This window comes from Cyprinus carpio, chromosome B11 (assembly GCF_018340385.1).
Source record: "Cyprinus carpio isolate SPL01 chromosome B11, ASM1834038v1, whole genome shotgun sequence".
NCBI lineage: Eukaryota > Metazoa > Chordata > Actinopteri > Cypriniformes > Cyprinidae > Cyprinus > Cyprinus carpio.
The window spans coordinates 1,881,856-1,898,464 of NC_056607.1; the positions used below are offsets into that span (position 1 = coordinate 1,881,856).

General features: G+C 40.0%; 3 protein-coding genes across 5 annotated transcripts; 2 read left to right on the forward strand and 1 right to left on the reverse strand.

Moving 5' to 3' along the window:
* The first annotated feature begins 352 nt into the window (after positions 1-352).
* On the forward strand, positions 353-2,957 carry LOC122138811. Of its 2 annotated transcripts, XM_042733436.1 has the most exons (5): positions 353-925; positions 1,214-1,439; positions 1,508-1,586; positions 2,508-2,693; positions 2,859-2,957. In XM_042733436.1, exons 1-5 carry the CDS (start codon positions 745-747, stop codon positions 2,934-2,936), a joined length of 750 nt encoding a protein of 249 aa, XP_042589370.1. In that variant the 5' UTR covers positions 353-744; the 3' UTR covers positions 2,937-2,957. The 2 variants fall into 2 exon arrangements, 1 of the variants encoding a protein (XP_042589370.1); XR_006155806.1 differs by lacking the exons at positions 1,214-1,439; positions 2,859-2,957 and having other exon boundaries at positions 619-925; positions 2,508-2,791.
* On the reverse strand, positions 2,855-5,035 carry LOC109102346. Of its 2 annotated transcripts, XR_006155805.1 has the most exons (4): positions 4,777-5,035; positions 4,365-4,547; positions 3,268-4,260; positions 2,855-2,930 (listed from the first exon to the last, which is right to left on the reverse strand). XR_006155805.1 is itself a non-coding variant. In XM_042733435.1 (3 exons), exons 1-3 carry the CDS (start codon positions 4,979-4,981, stop codon positions 3,692-3,694), a joined length of 957 nt encoding a protein of 318 aa, XP_042589369.1. In that variant the 5' UTR covers positions 4,982-5,035; the 3' UTR covers positions 3,177-3,691. The 2 variants fall into 2 exon arrangements, 1 of the variants encoding a protein (XP_042589369.1); XM_042733435.1 differs by lacking the exon at positions 2,855-2,930 and having other exon boundaries at positions 3,177-4,260.
* A 7,542-nt stretch (positions 5,036-12,577) lies between these two features.
* On the forward strand, positions 12,578-16,186 carry LOC109085476 (histamine H1 receptor-like). Its single transcript, XM_042733528.1, has 2 exons — positions 12,578-12,737; positions 14,451-16,186. The coding sequence occupies exon 2, from the start codon at positions 14,494-14,496 to the stop codon at positions 16,099-16,101; it is 1,608 nt and encodes a 535-aa protein (XP_042589462.1). The 5' UTR covers positions 12,578-12,737; positions 14,451-14,493; the 3' UTR covers positions 16,102-16,186.
* The last annotated feature ends 423 nt before the right edge of the window (positions 16,187-16,609 follow it).

The following is a 16,609-nucleotide window of genomic DNA, read 5'->3' on the forward strand; positions in this document are numbered from 1 at the left end:
AAACATCATCTGGGCCTACGGTTTCTAATACAAATCCTACAGAGAACATTTCATCAACCAGTATTAGCTGCAACCCAGCGGAGGATATCAGCAAAACTAAAAATGAAGCTCCAAGGCATCCCCAGCTATTAAACTTTCCAATCCAAAATGGTAGACGATTTTCATCACAACTTTACTAAATTCATGAATGGATTGAATTTTCAGTTTCAGACAATGCTGTGTTTTGCTTTGCCTGTCGAAATTTTGGCGGTTTGTCACTAGGGCCAGGAGAAAGAAGTGAAGCTTGGCCATTCATAGAGAGAGGTTTTACATGCTGGAAAAACATGCATTCACAGTTAAAGGAACACACCGAGCGGCCTCGACACCGAGATGCAGTGAAGGCAGGGGCAGATTACAGGGATGTACCTGTATGTGCAGGTAAAAAAACCATCAATAGCAGCAGCTATTACAAACAACAGAGCTGCCGAAGTGAATGAAAATCGAACACAAGTGAAAACTGGGACGTCAAGGTCTGCACTTCCGTGGACAAAATGAAGGGAAAGAGTCAAACAACCGAGGGAATTTTTGTGAACTAATTATTGTTTTTGGAGAAACAGACAGTGCAGTGAGAGCAAGAATGGAATGAACATATGGACATTATAGACCAACGCTACTTTTGCGTCATCGAAGGGTAACGCCCCTTTTTGGGGGAAAACAAACAGATTCTCCTGATACAGAACTCGCTCTAGTTTCTTGATAGCAAAAATGGCACAAACATACACACTCTCTTTGCCGGCCGAGGACCGTGAGCGGTATTTAAAGAAGCTACTGGATACGGGGTTACAGAGGTGTCCCTTTGAAATGGTCGAAAACTGGATTAATGACCCCACGCAGTGGCCAAATATGGACTATTCAGACATCTACCATTATCTCGTGGAATCACCAAGTAAGTAGCCTTTTTTTTGTCATTAACACACTCACAGTATGATAAACTGGACGATGAGGCCATGTCAAGAGGAGTCGGTAGTTTACTTGGATCATATTTCACTTGATTTAAGCTATTGACAGTTTTGTTGTTGACTAGTTATACTAGTTAGAAATACGAAGCTGCTAGCAGCTACGTGATTAACGTTAGCTCTCATTAGGCACGCTACCTTGGGTGTTAACTGATTTTACGGTTGAAATAGTGGCAGGCTAGGACTAAACAATGTCTGTTTGAAATTGTGTCTGACAGGCCTGTACACATCAGAAACAATGAAAAACAAAAGGTCCCTGGAGGCCCATAAGTTTTTCGTCAGTGGTTGGGTCCAGGCTGTTTTACACATAAAAACAGACAAATGCTTTGTTTTTAAAAGCAGTGTTAAACCTTCTTGGAGGGTGACTAGCAAGCCCCACAACACCTGGGTAGCTGTGGAAAATAGTGGCAAAGTTAGAGCAGCTCACTGCGACTGCATGGCAGGGTAAGAGATCCACACTGTACTTGTGCTTACATTTTCGTGGAATTGACACTGTCTTTTTTTTCCCCTAGACTAGGGGAAAGCTGTTCCCATGTGGGTGCAGTTCTGTATAAATTGGAAGCCTCAGTCCGCCTGGGCATCACCACCACTGTAAGTACCAGTATAGCCTGCCAATGGAATGCTGTTTCTACAAAAAAAGTTGAGCCATCAGAAATCCGCTCAATAGATTTTGGAGGCAGAGGCAGGAGAGTTATAGGTAAGGTCAAAAGACCCATCCCCAAAGCCTCAGCAAGCCAACAAGCACAATTTTTACAAATGCTACACGAGACAGGTGAATGTCCTGTGGTGCTGAGTACTTTCAGTAAATATGCAGGCTCCACACCACACCACTCCTCATGGTTTGAAACACTAACCTTTACCAAGGAAGAGGCAGACAGAGTGGAGGCAGAGACTGTAATGCAGGCAGCCTGTAAGGCCCTGGCGCAGGCACAGAGTAGGAAGAATCACCAGCTCGTCTGCTCACACTGTTCTTCACACTGATCAAGAGAAACCCTCAAACACTGTAATCAGAACAATCATGTCAGAGGCTAAAAACATAAATAGTCCTTACCTTAAGTGGGGAAGAGACGATGAAATACATGCCCTAGAGACCTACAACTATGCACTGGGTATTGGCCCAGCCACTGACCAATTATCTACCAACATATTGGTAACTGAAGATGTATGCAAAGTGCATGAAGGATTAAGAGTGGACAGATCAGGCAAATCAGCCATGAAAGACCATACTTTGGTGCATCATGTGATGCCTATGTGTCATGCGTTTGTTGCAGCAAGGGTGTGGTGGAGGTAAAGTGTCCCTATAAGTGGGCAGGTCAGCAGTCAGTTAGCTGGACAGATGATGAGAAAGGGCACCTTTCCACATTGTTTTCTTTGAAGCCTAATCATGCTTACTACACTCAGGTACAGTTTACTCTGCAAAGGCAAAGCTATACACAAAATTGTGACATTCTTTAACAAATACTGAAGGCACATTTTAATAATACTTTCTTTCCCCCTTCCTCCTTGCCAAAGGTTCAGCTGCAAATGTTTGTGTGTGCAGCACAGTATGCAGACTTTGTTACTTGGACCCCACAGCAGACCACCATCTTTAGAATCTTAAAAGATTATGAATTCATTAAAGGAATGGTGGACGTGATCAGCAGATTTTGGGCAAAACACATTCACCCACGATTGATGACAACAGTGCTACAAAGTGAGGTGAGAAAAATAATAATCTTTTTTAAATCTATAAAAAAAAATAGAGACACTATTCAACATGTTTTAGCATTTATTTAATAATACTTTGTGCCATGTTTACAAGTGCTGCACAAACATTTACAAGTTTGTCAACTTTTGCTTGCCCTTGGTTTTTGTCCCATGCAGACTGAACCAGACAGCGAGGGAGTGGACCGTCAAAGATGTGAAAGCAACCTTTCAGCACACCAATCACCCGCTCTGTAAGGACAACAACAACAAAAAACCCATATGGAAATGTAATACTGTATATGACATATATGTTCCTGTATCACTGGTGACGCCGTCATATGCTACATATAAGACAATATATTGCTATCACATATACATATCTCTACATATATGTTGATATAGATTTTTAACATATACATATATATATATATATATATATATATATATATATATATATATATATATAATGTATTATTTAACAAAATAAATACTACACAAATTCTATTTGAAAACTGATAATTATATATGTGACATGTACATTGACTTTTCAAATAAAACGGCATTACAATAATCTAGTTTTACTTACCAATATGAATCCGGATGTTTGACTTCCTACGAGACATTTCCACCTCTCTCCCAGGTAACTGCTTCCTCCCTTTCGTGAACGATGGTGTTAGCAGCTCAACACCGAGGAGGGCAAAGTCATCCTGGAGTGTAAACCCCCTGTCTGCCAATATCTAGAGATAAAAAAAAAATCCACCATAATATTGCATTGTATCATCTATGTTCTGCTTTCTCACCAGAGGGTGGTGACATGACACCCTAATCAAATGATAAGAATGTTGTTAGTTGAGATACATGTAATTCCAATTTTACCTGATCCCATGGAGAATGGTTCACTGAGGACAGGAATCCTGACTGTCGAACAATGTGCACATCAGAGGCCCTTCCTCCCCATCCATTTGACAAAAATGTAATGCTGCCAGATGGATTGCATGCTATTAAATATTTCACTGTTGTCCATTTCTTGTAGTTAGAGTATGATTTTGCTCTAAGAAAGGATAGATAATAGCAATGACATCTAGTCTGTCCTTATTTCTCTGTCCTCTGTACTCTGTCCTTATTTCAAAACAATCTATGATTGCTGTGAGTCGTGGGAACTGGGCCTTCATTTCTGGAGGTATCATTGAAAAACATTCCCTATCAGGCCAGTGAACTAAAAAGGTAATTTTCCCATACATTAGGTCAAGCCATCGGATAAAAATTTGCCTGACAGTTGTTTGAGGCATTTTCAGAACGTGACTTAAGAAAAAAAAGGATGGGTTTTGACGTAGTTTTATCAGTGTAATAAACAGCTGGTCCCGCGGTGGAAGGGAGATGTAGCCTTGCCTCTTCACAAACTGGTTAAGAAATGTAAATAGGCTCAAAAACATCGTCCAGCTGAGTCCAGTCATTTGTCGGCACTTTCCATCATTTTCCTCCAAAGAATAAGATGACAGGCAGTTCCTTGACTCACGCATTTCACCAGGGACATCGTCAGCATCATCGTTGTCAACTGGGCAATGGTCTTCATCGAGAACTAACGAGAAGAATAAGTTGCTTTAGCCCCCACATCTAACCCCAATCCAGCTTTAGCCTGACCATCTTAATACAATCTCAACGAGTGCATGTCATTAAACTTACTTGTAGGTAGATCTGGGCTCACAGCAGTCGTTTTTGCCACCTTGCGTTTTAGAAGGGGTGACATCTGCTCACGTTTCCTGGCGTGTTTATACCTATTTAATTTCTGGTTTGGGTCTGACACAGTGCGGTGAGGAAATATTGTGGGCACAAAATCCGGGTGCAGGGGTTCTTTAACATGGCTTCCTGGAATTGGTTTAACATTGTAAAATACTGTTTCAGTACATGGATATGGTATAAAAACTCTGGTATACACCCTAGGCGGTATCCTAGCTGCCTAGCCATAGCTAGATGCTAGCTAGCACTAACTGGCTTAGTTGGTATGGTAACAAAATTTAAGCCAGTAACTAGCAAGTACACTACTTCATGTATACAGACAGTTTGGGGGGTTGAATTAATGAAATAATCGGCTCACCTGTTATGAAATGTTTCCCACATACATATGTGTGAGGGGTCTTTGGGTCCCATAACGCTCCATCTGGTGCTTCCCTCTTAATCGCCTGAAGCCATAACATTCTTCTTTCTGCTTGTTTTACTTGGCATGGTAAAGGTATAAATTTTAAACCAGGGTTTTTAAAAACATTTGAGGTGCAGCTCACCACGCAACAACTTTTGGGCATGTTGTTTTGTTCTTCAGTTACTTTGCAGATCTAGACGATCTAGAGCGAGTTCTGTTCTCAGGGGAATCCGTTTGTCTTCCCCCAAAAAGGGGCGTTACCCTTCAATGACGCAAAAGTAGCGTTGGTCTATACATCAACAGAGAGTCAGAATGATCTCATCACAGTGTTGGGAACAAAATTGTTAAGACAATTGTCAACAAAGTCAAAGAGGCCACGTTTTTTTGCACTGTTAGTGGATGAAACCAAAGACCTTTCTAAAAAGGTTTTTTTTTTTTTTTTATGTGGTAAGTACACTCTGGTGTAATTAAAGCTCTAGGAGCTTTTCATATGCAAGACCTCTCTGCTAATTTACTTTCTACATTTCTTGTTGACAAGTTAACTGAGTTTGGCATAGAAATGCAGTTTTGCTTTGGACAGTGTTATGATGGTGCCAGTGTTATGTGGGGATCTGTCAATTCAGGCTAAAATCAAAGAGACAGTACCTCATGCAGCTTATACTCATTGCTATGCTCGCAGATTGAATTTGGTCCTTGTGAACACCATTAGGAATATTCCCGAACTGTCAGACTTTTTTGACATGCTGCAAACATTATACACTTTCATTGCAAATAGTAACACACAGAACGTAATGTTCTAAAGCGCAAAAACAGCTGGGACAAAAAGTACTGCAGCTGGAACGGACAAGCGCAACTGGGTTGTTATACTGATACAGAGTGGTACAAAAAATTGAATTGCACTATGAGGCAGTTATGGCTGTTTTGGCCATATCCACAGGCTGCTGGACTTAAGGAGACATACGCTTTTATTGTCAATCTTCACATTGTTGAAAAGGTGCTGGCTGTCACATTTGGTCTGTCTGAACAGCTCCAGGAGTCTTGCCTTGTTGTCCTTAAAGCAATGGCTTTAGAAGCACCAAAGAGCACCTTTTTACCATCAGATCCAACACTGAATCGAAGGCTGTGTTGGAAAAAAATGAAAAGCTTTGCTGTCACACTAGGTATTTCCCCTGAGTATGCAGCCACAGTATCCAATCCCAACCTGCAAGACTACAGAAAGTGTCATCACTTTTGAGTGGATATCTCACCACTTCATCCACTGGATCGAGAGAGACCATGGGAACAGACAATGAGAAAAGGGTGTACTTCTCTGTCATTGATTGTTTTGTAGCCGAATTCTGTCGCTGGTTCAGTGACAACGATGCCCTTTTACAGTCTCTAGAGGCCTTTGACAAAAACTCGCCTTTGTTCATGGATTCAGTGAAAATTGTTGTATTTGCAGACTACTACTCTGCACATATTGATGAAGTCATCCTTGAGTCGCAGGTCAGCTCTGCAAGGATTGTTTTTTTAAAGTGTAATGAAAAATCAACAAATTAAACAATATTTCGTCAGATTTCATTCATTTGCAGGCAGTCTTTGCCTGTGGCCTTCAGTGAATTAATGAAACTATTCCAAATCGTTCTCACCCTACCGATCACAACAGCTTCCAACGAATGATTTGTTTTTCTGTCCTTAAACAAGTAAAAACGTATATGAGGACAACAATGGGTGATGAGAGACTAAGCCACTTAATGCTCATGTCTGTGGAGAAAGAGTTGGTGAAATGTTTAGATTTGGATTAGCTTGTCACCGAACTCACCACTACCCACAATGACAACTTCTCGTTGTGACGAGTGGGGCGGGGCCGAGAGCCGTGGGAAGTAATTGGGTAACTGGAAATGAGCGACACCTGCCCCACTCACCGGTCTCGAGTCCCACGGAGGAGCTCCGGAAGGATAAAAAGAGGAGTAAAGACAGCTGGGACAAATTTACGTTTGGAAATTCTTCCTGATTTACAAACGTTGTTACAGGATAGAATGGTAAAATATGAGAGAATCTCAGGGAAAAACGGGAGGGTATGACTGATGCTAGGGTACAGCAATGGACCTTTTTCACATTTCTGGGTTTCTCAGCAGTGGAAGTCATCATAGTTGGTTTAACTTGAAGGTCAGTGATTGGGAGAGCACCACAAATTTATTTTTTGCATTCCCATTTGCTCAAAAAGCAAAAGAAAAACTTGTGACTTTCAATAAAAGGAAAAGAATTGAGAGTGACTGATAACGGCAGTCAGGAGAGAGAACGATGTTGTAGCATCCCTCCTATAGACTCTGCATTAGAAACACCCTCGCACTAGTATTAATTAAATTTGATGCAAAGGTGATACAATACAAAGAATAGTGTTATAAATGTACATACATTAAAAAAAAATACAAATATGAAAAACATTTTTCCTCATGCAGCGGACCCATGAGCGGACCACTGACTCTCTCTTCATGTACAGGGACCGAATATTAGAATTAAAGTGACTTCTGTACTTTATCCAAAAAACTATTTAAATATGATATTGAAATATTCAGAAACATGTACAGTGCATTGTTTTTTTTTGTTGTTTTTTTTTTTAATTTTCATTAAAATATTTCAATAAAATGAGAAATAATTGCCTATTGCAAATTTATTGATCCATGGTTAACTTTTTTTTTTCCCTGCAGTCACTAGGCCTACATGTACAGTATTGAGGCATTTTAAAACCTATATTCTGTAAAAAATAATAACAATAAAACAAATAAATAAATAAAAAATAAAACATAAAAAAAAAAAAAACACACTTACATAAAAAAAATCAAAAAAAAAAAAAAAAAAAAAAACTTGTCCCTTTCAGACTTGCACTCTATTCATTTGCTGCTTGTTTTCTTAAAAAAAAAAAAAAAAAAACCTAGCTTTCTAATCTTTTTGTATTTTATCTGTTTTCTTTTCATTTGTTATACAATTAACAAAAGCAAAAAAACAAAACAAAAAAAAGACCTCTAACACTAGCTGGCTCTATTAATTTTTATTATATGTTTTCTTTTTATTTAGTATATTATTTAAAAAGGCCTTGTTATGTGTACTGCGTTAAGCTAACTGAGACTTGTTATAGCACTGGTATATCATTGCTCTTTTGTTGATTTTGATTGCTTCCACTGTCGCTTTTGGACTTACAAAGTCTGCTAAATGACTAAATGTAAATGTAAATGTATATTCATACAATTTCATAAATAAGTAATAAATATAAAATGTTTAAAAATATGATATAAACTCATTGTTCTTCACCACATCACACAAATTGAACTGTGTTAAAGAAAAAAAAAGTAATTTCCCAGCAGAAACATCATTAATGTTATAATGTGTTTCTATGGGAGTGTGTATACTGCGTCTGTGTGTGTGTGTGGTAGCGTGTGAGTGTGTGTGTGTGTGTGTGTGTGAGAGAGAGAGAGAGAATCATTTATTTTTTAAGTAACGTTTCCTGTCGCCAATTACGTTTCCCTCCAGTGGGCAAAGTTCTCAGAGTAACAAGACACCTTGCACTCTACTTTTGTGTTCTTGTTCGTTTTTTAGGGTCGACGGCTTAAAAGTGAGTCGTCCGCTGCGTGAGGAAAGCGAGTCGTCCGCTGCATGAGGAAAGTGTGTATACAGATGCACCGCTGGCCTGTCAATGGTAAACTCAATAGCTACTGGTAATTGTATACTGAATTCCCGCGACACGTCAGTAGCCCTATTTTTGGACCTTCCGGCCCGCCATAGTGAAAAGGGTCCACTGCCATACTCTGCCATATGTAAACGCCACCGCTGACTTCCATATATAGGCTACTCTTTAGGAATGTAGGCTATACATTTAAAAAATATAAAGTGAAACATTTAGATGTCAAACATACTTATTTAGTCTTTTTACAAAGTGTTCTGTTGCAGCTGTATAACATGAGCAAGCAGCTTACAGAACACTTAGGCCTTTTACACTTAGGAACATTTGCCTAAAAATTTCAAAAACTCTATAGTTTTCTTTTCATAAATATTATATATATTAATTGTCATTAAAGTTATGAATGATATTCAGTCAAGATCAGTGAATGATTTTCTTTTATTCTTTGATTAACATTAATGACAGGCAGCACATGTTTATACGGCTGCTGTCACTTTAACCCCGAACGCACATGTCTTATCAAGTAGGTTTGAACCTACCTGGTTATTGGAAATTTGGAACCGGTTCTCGATACCAAACCCTACATACAACACAACTACAATACTGGCCCAGAAACTGGAGGAAACACAGGGTTTAAACAGACAAATAATAATTAACTGAAACAGAACAGGTGTGAACTAATTAGGAACCAATGAAGCTAACAAGCAAAGGGAACTATGGCAGGCACAACAGGAACAGAACACTAAATCAAACCAGAACATATCAGAATATACAGGTGCATCTCAATAAATTAGAATGTCGTGGAAAAGTTCATTTATTTCAGTATTTCAACTCAAATTGTGAAACTCATGTATTAAATAAATTAAATGCACACAGACTGAAGTAGTTTAAGTCTTTGGTCCTTTTAATTTTGATGATTTTGGCTCACATTTAACAAAAACCCACCAATTCACTATCTCAACAAATTAGAATACTTCATAAGACCAATAAAAAAAAAAAAAAAAAAAAAAAAAAAAAAACATTTTTAGTGAATTGTTGTCCTTCTGGAAAGTGTTCATTTACTGTGCATGTACTCAATACTTGGTAGGGGCTCCTTTTGCTTTAATTACTGCCATAATTCGGCGTGGCATGGAGGTGATCAGTTTGTGGCACTGCTGAGGTGGTATAGAAGCCCAGGTTTCTTTGACAGTGGCCATCAGCTCATCTGCATTTTTTGGTCTCTTGTTTCTCATTTTCCTCTTGACAGTACCTCATAGATTCTCTCTGGGGTTCAGGTCTAGTGAGTTTGCTGGCCAGTCAAGCACACCAACACCATGGTCATTTAACCAACTTTTGGTACTTTTGGCAGTGTGGGCAGGTGCCAAATCATGCTGGAAAATGAAATCAGCATCTTCAAAAAGCTGGTCAGCAGAAGGAAGCATGAAGTGCTCCAAAATTTCTTGGTAAACGGGTGCAATGACTTTGGTTTTCAAAAAACACAATGGACCAACACCAGCAGATGACATTGCACCCCAAATCATCACAGACTGTGGAAACTTAACACTGGACTTCAAGCAGCTTGGACTATGAGCTTCTCCCCCCTCCCTCCAGACTCTAGGACCTTGGTTTCCAAATGAAATACAAAACTTGCTCTCATCTGAAAAGAGGACTTTGGACCACTGGGGAACAGTCCAGTTCTTCTTCTCCTTAGCCCAGGTAAGACGCCTCTTGATGCCTTGACCCCAGCCTCAGTCCATTCCTTGTGAAGTTCACTCAAATTCTTGAATCGATTTTGCTTGACAGTCCTCATAAGGCTGCGGTTCTCTCGGTTGGTTGTGCATCTTTTTCTTCCACAATTTTTCCTTCCACTCAACTTTCAGTTAACATGCTTGGATACAGCACTCTGTGAACAGCCAGCTTCTTTGGCAGTGAATGTTTGTGTCTTACCCTCCTTGTGAAGGGTGTCAATGATTGTCTTCTGGACACCTGTCAGATCAGCAGTCTTCCCCAATGATTGTGTAGCCTAGAGAACCAAACTGAGAGAACATTTTGAAGGCTCAGGAACCCTTTGCAGATGTTTTGAGTTGATAAACTCAAATCAATGTCACCATATTCTAATCTGTTGAAATAGTGAATTGGTGGGTTTTTGTTAAATGTGAGCCAAAATCATCACAATTAAAAGAACCAAAGACTTAAACTACTTCAGTCTGTGTGCATTGAATTTATTTAATACACAAGTTTCACAATTTCAGTTAAAATACTGAAATAAATTAACTTTTCCACAACATTCTAATTTATTGAGATGCACCTGTACATGTGACACATATCTACTGACCTGTGCTGGAACTGTTTAAATATATAGTTCAGTCATGCAACTCTAGATGGAGCAGGCTGACAGGTTGTTAAATGACTGGGCACAAGTTGATTGGTTCATGCTGCATATGCAGCCAATGCCTTGCATTTATATGGCTGGCTAGCATTCACTAGAGATTCCTGCAGCACGCTTTTCAGATTTCTCTGAAACCTTCCACCTTCCCCAGCTCCACCTGTATAGATCTGCTATGGGTTATTTTATATGCTATTTGTGCAGGAGCAGTATGTCTTAAATACTCACGGCAACGTATCGCTGTATGCATTGGCAGTAGCAAGTTCCTGTACTTGCTTGCAGCAGCAGCAATAATCTACAACTACAGCAATAACCAACAGCAGCAGCAGCGTAGCGGAACTATTCCATCAAGACCAAATACATTAACATTGTAATATCCATCACCATGCTAAAATCTTCTGAGAGTTGTCATGATTGAAGTGCTTTTAAAGTCATGTTTGCGATGAAAAGTAGTAAGTTCCATCTTAATACTCTGAAGCATTGTGGAGAGATATCCTCATGCCCATTGCAGTGTGCTGTGTCAAATTTGTTGCAATTTCTTTATGGTTCAATTTTTTTTTTTTTTTTAGCATAAACAAAAGCACAAATTTGGAAAGTTGGTGGCACTACAGGGTTTGGGGTAGAACTGTTCCACAAGTGGCTCTGTGGGTTGCCATAGACTCAAGAACCACAACAGCAGAAGAAAACTACAAATAAAATTAAAAATAAGACCACCAACATAAGTATGATTCCATGTTTGCTTTAAAATATGATGTACTCTTTCTTAGATGTGAATAAGCATCAGATCTCATTATTATGTCTCTTATATGCTCTTGAAAAAACAAACACAATTCGGAGTGTTATTTGGTTCACTGACTTACACATAGAGGTGGTAGTTAGACTGCCAGTCTATGGATCTTGAATGAAGGTTGTACAATCAAGACACAAGTATGCGTGACAGATGAGAAATTTCAATTCAAGAGACACATCCAGTTCATTAGCCCTGGCTCTGCTGCTAACACAAGCTGTGCTCCAACCACAGATAAATGGCCAGCAAAGTGAGACGTGTCCTCCTTCATCGCCTGGTTTTTCTGTTATCATTTAGGAAAGACCCTGAGCTTCAGACACTCTTTCATTAGTTCAGCATAGCCCTGAAGCCTTTGCTCTTTTGCTCTCACTTAAAATATTACAGTATTACGGTCAGAAATAACATTTTTCATAAAGAAAATGTAAGTCCTTCAGGACTAAATACCACCATGGCATTTATTTACATTTATTCATTGATTTGTCCCAAAGAAACATCACAAGCCTTGAGGAGTCATTATTTCACAGTTACAGTACATGACTTTACATGCTATTTATTTGGGGGCAAAACACACTTGTGTATTAGATGTGTGTATTTTTAATGAGAAAACTGCCAAAATATTCTGAAGGGATCTTTTTTAAAGGGATGGTATTAACATTTTGTCATCATTTATCTAATTTCCAACTGAAAGGAAAAAAAGAATTACATAAAGAGAGATTTTTAAACAGTATTTGATAATTTTCAAAAGGGCAAGGTTTTTTTATTTATTATGATTTTTTTTTTTTTTTTTTTTTTTTTGCCTAGGAACAACTAATTAGGTAAATATTTAAATAAATATCGATACAAAGCCCATTGTAAAAAAAAAAGAAAAAAAAAGAGAAAAAAATTCATAGTATATGAGGAATGGATTTCTCTCTCTCCTTCCTTCCGTCTCTCTCTCTCTCTCTCTCTCTCTCTCTCTCTCTCTCTTTGTCTCTGTGTGCGTGAGTCCAGCCATGAGACATTCATGAGACACTCCTGAGACTCTTTCGAGCAGTAAATCTTCAGCCTTCAGTTCACTCGAAGTGAACATCAGATAAAATCCTGCCGGGAATATACTGCGAGCCGGAAGGGTAAGTTTCCATTCCTGCTTATGATTACAATCTAATCACATTTAGAGCGAAATTAATGTCACTATAGAGAACCACTACATCAGTTATGTAAAAGTGACTAATGTTTGCTCTCGTGACTGATGGACAGACAGCGCGCACTTCGATAGAATTATTCGCCTTTACGCACAGATGACGAGCATTCCACAGGTGTCTTCTGAAGCACAGCTTCTCCGCAGAGAGCATGCATCGCTTTCCTTTCGATGTGCGTTAGCCAATTAAAAAAAAAAAAAAAAAAAAAAAAAAAAAAAAGAGGCATAGCGGTTTGTTCAGTAAATGGCGAGAGTACAATTAAGCACAATTTACGCACAACTCTTCAGAAAACGATTAACGCTTTTAAGTTTTAAGCGTGGCGCATCGGTGAGATGAAGCGCAGCACTAGCCTGGGTTTTCTCCGCATTACGATCCACTCTAACACGTCGAGAAATCGTTACACATTTGTTTGGAGAATGTACATAACCTGAGTGCAACGCTGTAAACCTTAAAGCTCTCAGGTTTACAGAAATGCATAAATATTTGGTGCAAGTGTATGTGTGGCTTCATGTTCAGTCTGTGTGTTTATACAAATAAAAAAAAAACTTTATCAGACCATAGTGCTTCAGTTTCATGTACTTATACTGTGTGATGTAAGATAATGCTTCTTTAACAGTTTTTCCTAATGCAACTTCTTTATATAGAACACAACTGGAGAGTAACAGCATGACTGATGACTTGCTTAGTATCATGAGGTGTTCGGGTTTAAGGCTTTTTCATCAGTGAACATTATTGTATTTATGTTAAATTGTTGTGTGAACTAATTTGTAGCATAAGAGTGTTCGATTCAGATTAAAGTGAGCATTAATGAAATTCTGTCATCATTTTGTCACTCTCAAACACTTTATTCTGCAGAATAGCTGTTTTCCATGAAACAACAGTAGACAGTGACCAGGGACGATCAAGCTCCAAAAATCAACATAAATGTAATACAAATATACACAATATTTCAGGTCTTTTTAAGTCATATCACACAGTATGTGTGGAACATACTGTACTGTAGATCATTAATAATCTCTGCTGCTGTTTTTATCCAAGCATTCAAACCTATTTCCAGCTTGGGAATTCTGCTGAATGTCTCCTTTTGTGTTCCATGGAAGTAACAAAGTTATAGAATTTAAAACGACAGGAAAACAATTATAAAACAGATTTAAAGAAAATGCTACCTATTTGCCTAACAGGCAAGGCATCTACATGTATGTCACATTATGTATTATGGTTGCACACTTTCTTTTCTCATCCAAATTTCACATATCTCAAATCATTTGACAAAAACTAAAAAAAAAAGAAAGAAAGAAAAAAAGAGACAAGCAGAACTTTCAATGAGGGATCCAACCTGAGATGAGAGCCAAGACAGACACAGCTGAGGGTTTGTTAAGGTCTAGGGTTTCATTTATGACGAAGCATGGATAGAAACCATCTCTCTTAGCAACCAGACAATGTGTGTCTCACATATTTTCTGCACATCCATGGTCTCCGCGGCTGCTTGCGTTTGTGCTGTCGTAAGAACATGACATTTCAGACATGTTTTCAGAGTGCATCGGAAATATGGATGTCTCCATTCATTCAGTGCAGTGAGTCACACATCCGTAAGCGTACGATACAAACTCAACGTGATGCATTCTCTCTGGTTTTGTTTTTCAGAAACTCCATTATGCTGATATGAATTTGAAAACCCAAAGTCACTATGTGCTTTCTCACAACTTTGACATCATGTGACGCGTGCCCAATGGAGACGACTACGATACTCACCGCGACAAACGGGAAAAGAATTCTTCAAGAACACCCGGAACCCAACGTCACGAGTCTTTCGAATGCGTCCGCTCCCTTCCACCATCACATGAACAATGCGGTGCTGGGGATTCTGCTCGGCACACTGTCCCTTCTGACGGTCATCATGAACCTGCTGGTGCTTTTTGCCGTGAGAAAGGAACGAACTTTACACACGGTAGGGAATCTGTACATCGTCAGCCTCTCGATAGCAGACCTTATTGTGGGGGCGACGGTCATGCCATTGAATCTGGTCTACCTTCTTGAGGACGAGTGGAAACTGGGTCGCGTTATATGCCAGTTCTGGCTGGTTATGGACTATGTGGCGAGCACAGCCTCCATTTTTAGCTTGTTTATCCTTTGCTTGGACAGGTACCGCTCCGTACGCCACCCCTTACAGTACCTAAAGTATCGGACACGGGGAAGAGCGACGCTGCTGATTTGTAGCGCATGGCTGCTCTCCATGACCTGGATCGTTCCCATCCTGGGCTGGCGGATGTTTGCTCGAGTCGACAGAAAGCCAGAGCTGGAGAACCAATGCGACACGGACTTCCGCTTCATCACCTGGTTCAAAGTCCTGACAGCCATCCTCAACTTCTACATTCCCTCCTTCCTCATGCTTCTGTTCTACTCGCAGATTTTCATCGCAGTCCGCGATCATTACAGAGAGTGGGAGAACTTTGCCGGTCCGATGATGAAAACCGAAGCAGACGACACGTTACATAACGGGATGCAGCTGCAGATAACCAAAGCCTCGGAGAGAGAGAGTCTGGCCTCGCAGGCGTTCTCTCAAAACGAGGGCCTGCTGGATCAGTACAGTTTGGAGCAGCCTTACAACTCGAGGGACAATAACGAGGACGTTACCTCCGAGACAAAGAGGAAGAGTTGTTATAAGGCCAGAGCAATGTTTAGTCTTTCGAAACGCATGAGAAAGAGCGTGCAAGACTCCAACGAGGTTTCTTTTCAGAGCGATGATGGAGAAACCATCGCAGAAGGCCCACCGTTATCTCTCGCCTTCCTGCAGTCCGAGAACAACGCTCAGCCCAAAGTGTTCATGAATGCGAACGACTGTAACATGTTAGTGCCAAACTCTGTTGGCAACATGTGTGAGAGCACACCGACTGTGGATGTTCACAATTACGCCACGGTTCTCAGCGATCAGAGCTCTCCGCCGTCCCCGCCGTCGCCCTGGGCTGAGAACGCCACCAACACGCTCCCCGCCAAACAGACGTGGCAGAAGCTCTGCGAACAGTCCAAGCAGAGCATCCACAGCATGCGCATCCGGAAGGAGCGGAAAGCCGCCAGGCAGCTTGGCTTCATCATTGGCGTCTTCATGGTGTGCTGGATCCCGTACTTCATCACCTTCATGGTCATGGCCTTGTGTGAGACCTGTGTGCATCATGACCTTCATATGTTCACAATTTGGCTAGGGTACATCAACTCCACCTTGAATCCCTTCATATACCCGCTGTGCAATGAGAACTTCAAAAGGGTGTTCAAAAAGATATTTCATATCGATAGATAAAGTTCAGGAGAGGTTTAAAACTGTTAGCACACCTGCTCCACTGGTGTTTTCTGAAGCGTTTCTTGTAACACGTTTGCAGTTCTGTGCATCTGCCATGCTTGTGTTATTTTTTGGCATCTTGTACGTACAGAGCAGTTTTATTATTTATTGCTGAATGTCAGTGTGTCACGTCTGCAATATGGGTCAGATTATATGATGAACTTATTCAGAGTGTTTTGAACCTGAGCACTTGTGCTGCTGCTTTGGCACGTAGATCTGATGTAATCATGGTATAGTAGCAACTTACTTTTAAATTAAACAACTCTAAAATAATAATTCATGAAACTTTGCTATTGAGGGTGATGTACAGTCAGTACAGCTTTAGTTTGGTGTGTTTAATGCCCTCTGGCGTTGATTATGTTTACATAGCAGGTGTGGTGCATATATACATTTTACAGGCGGTTTAATCAAATATTAGTTTGGTCAAAACTGTCCGCAGAGAGCTGGAAAATCCCACATGCAAACAGCT

Excerpts from the sequence above, each read along its gene's own strand:
- LOC109102346 (XM_042733435.1), bottom strand. The coding sequence starts at position 4,981 with ATGCCCAAAAGTTGTTGCGTGGTGAGCTGCACCTCAAATGTTTTTAAA. Across the intron at positions 4,548-4,776 it reads TGGGAAACATTTCATAACAG|GAAGCCATGTTAAAGAACCC; the intron begins GTGAGCCGATTA and ends AACCAATTCCAG. Across the intron at positions 4,261-4,364 it reads GAGCCCAGATCTACCTACAA|TTCTCGATGAAGACCATTGC; the intron begins GTAAGTTTAATG and ends TCTTCTCGTTAG.
- LOC122138811 (XM_042733436.1), top strand. The coding sequence starts at position 745 with ATGGCACAAACATACACACTCTCTTTGCCGGCCGAGGACCGTGAGCGG. Across the intron at positions 1,440-1,507 it reads CACTGCGACTGCATGGCAGG|ACTAGGGGAAAGCTGTTCCC; the intron begins GTAAGAGATCCA and ends TTTTTCCCCTAG. Across the intron at positions 1,587-2,507 it reads GCCTGGGCATCACCACCACT|GTTCAGCTGCAAATGTTTGT; the intron begins GTAAGTACCAGT and ends TCCTTGCCAAAG.
- LOC109085476 (XM_042733528.1), top strand. The coding sequence starts at position 14,494 with ATGTGCTTTCTCACAACTTTGACATCATGTGACGCGTGCCCAATGGAG.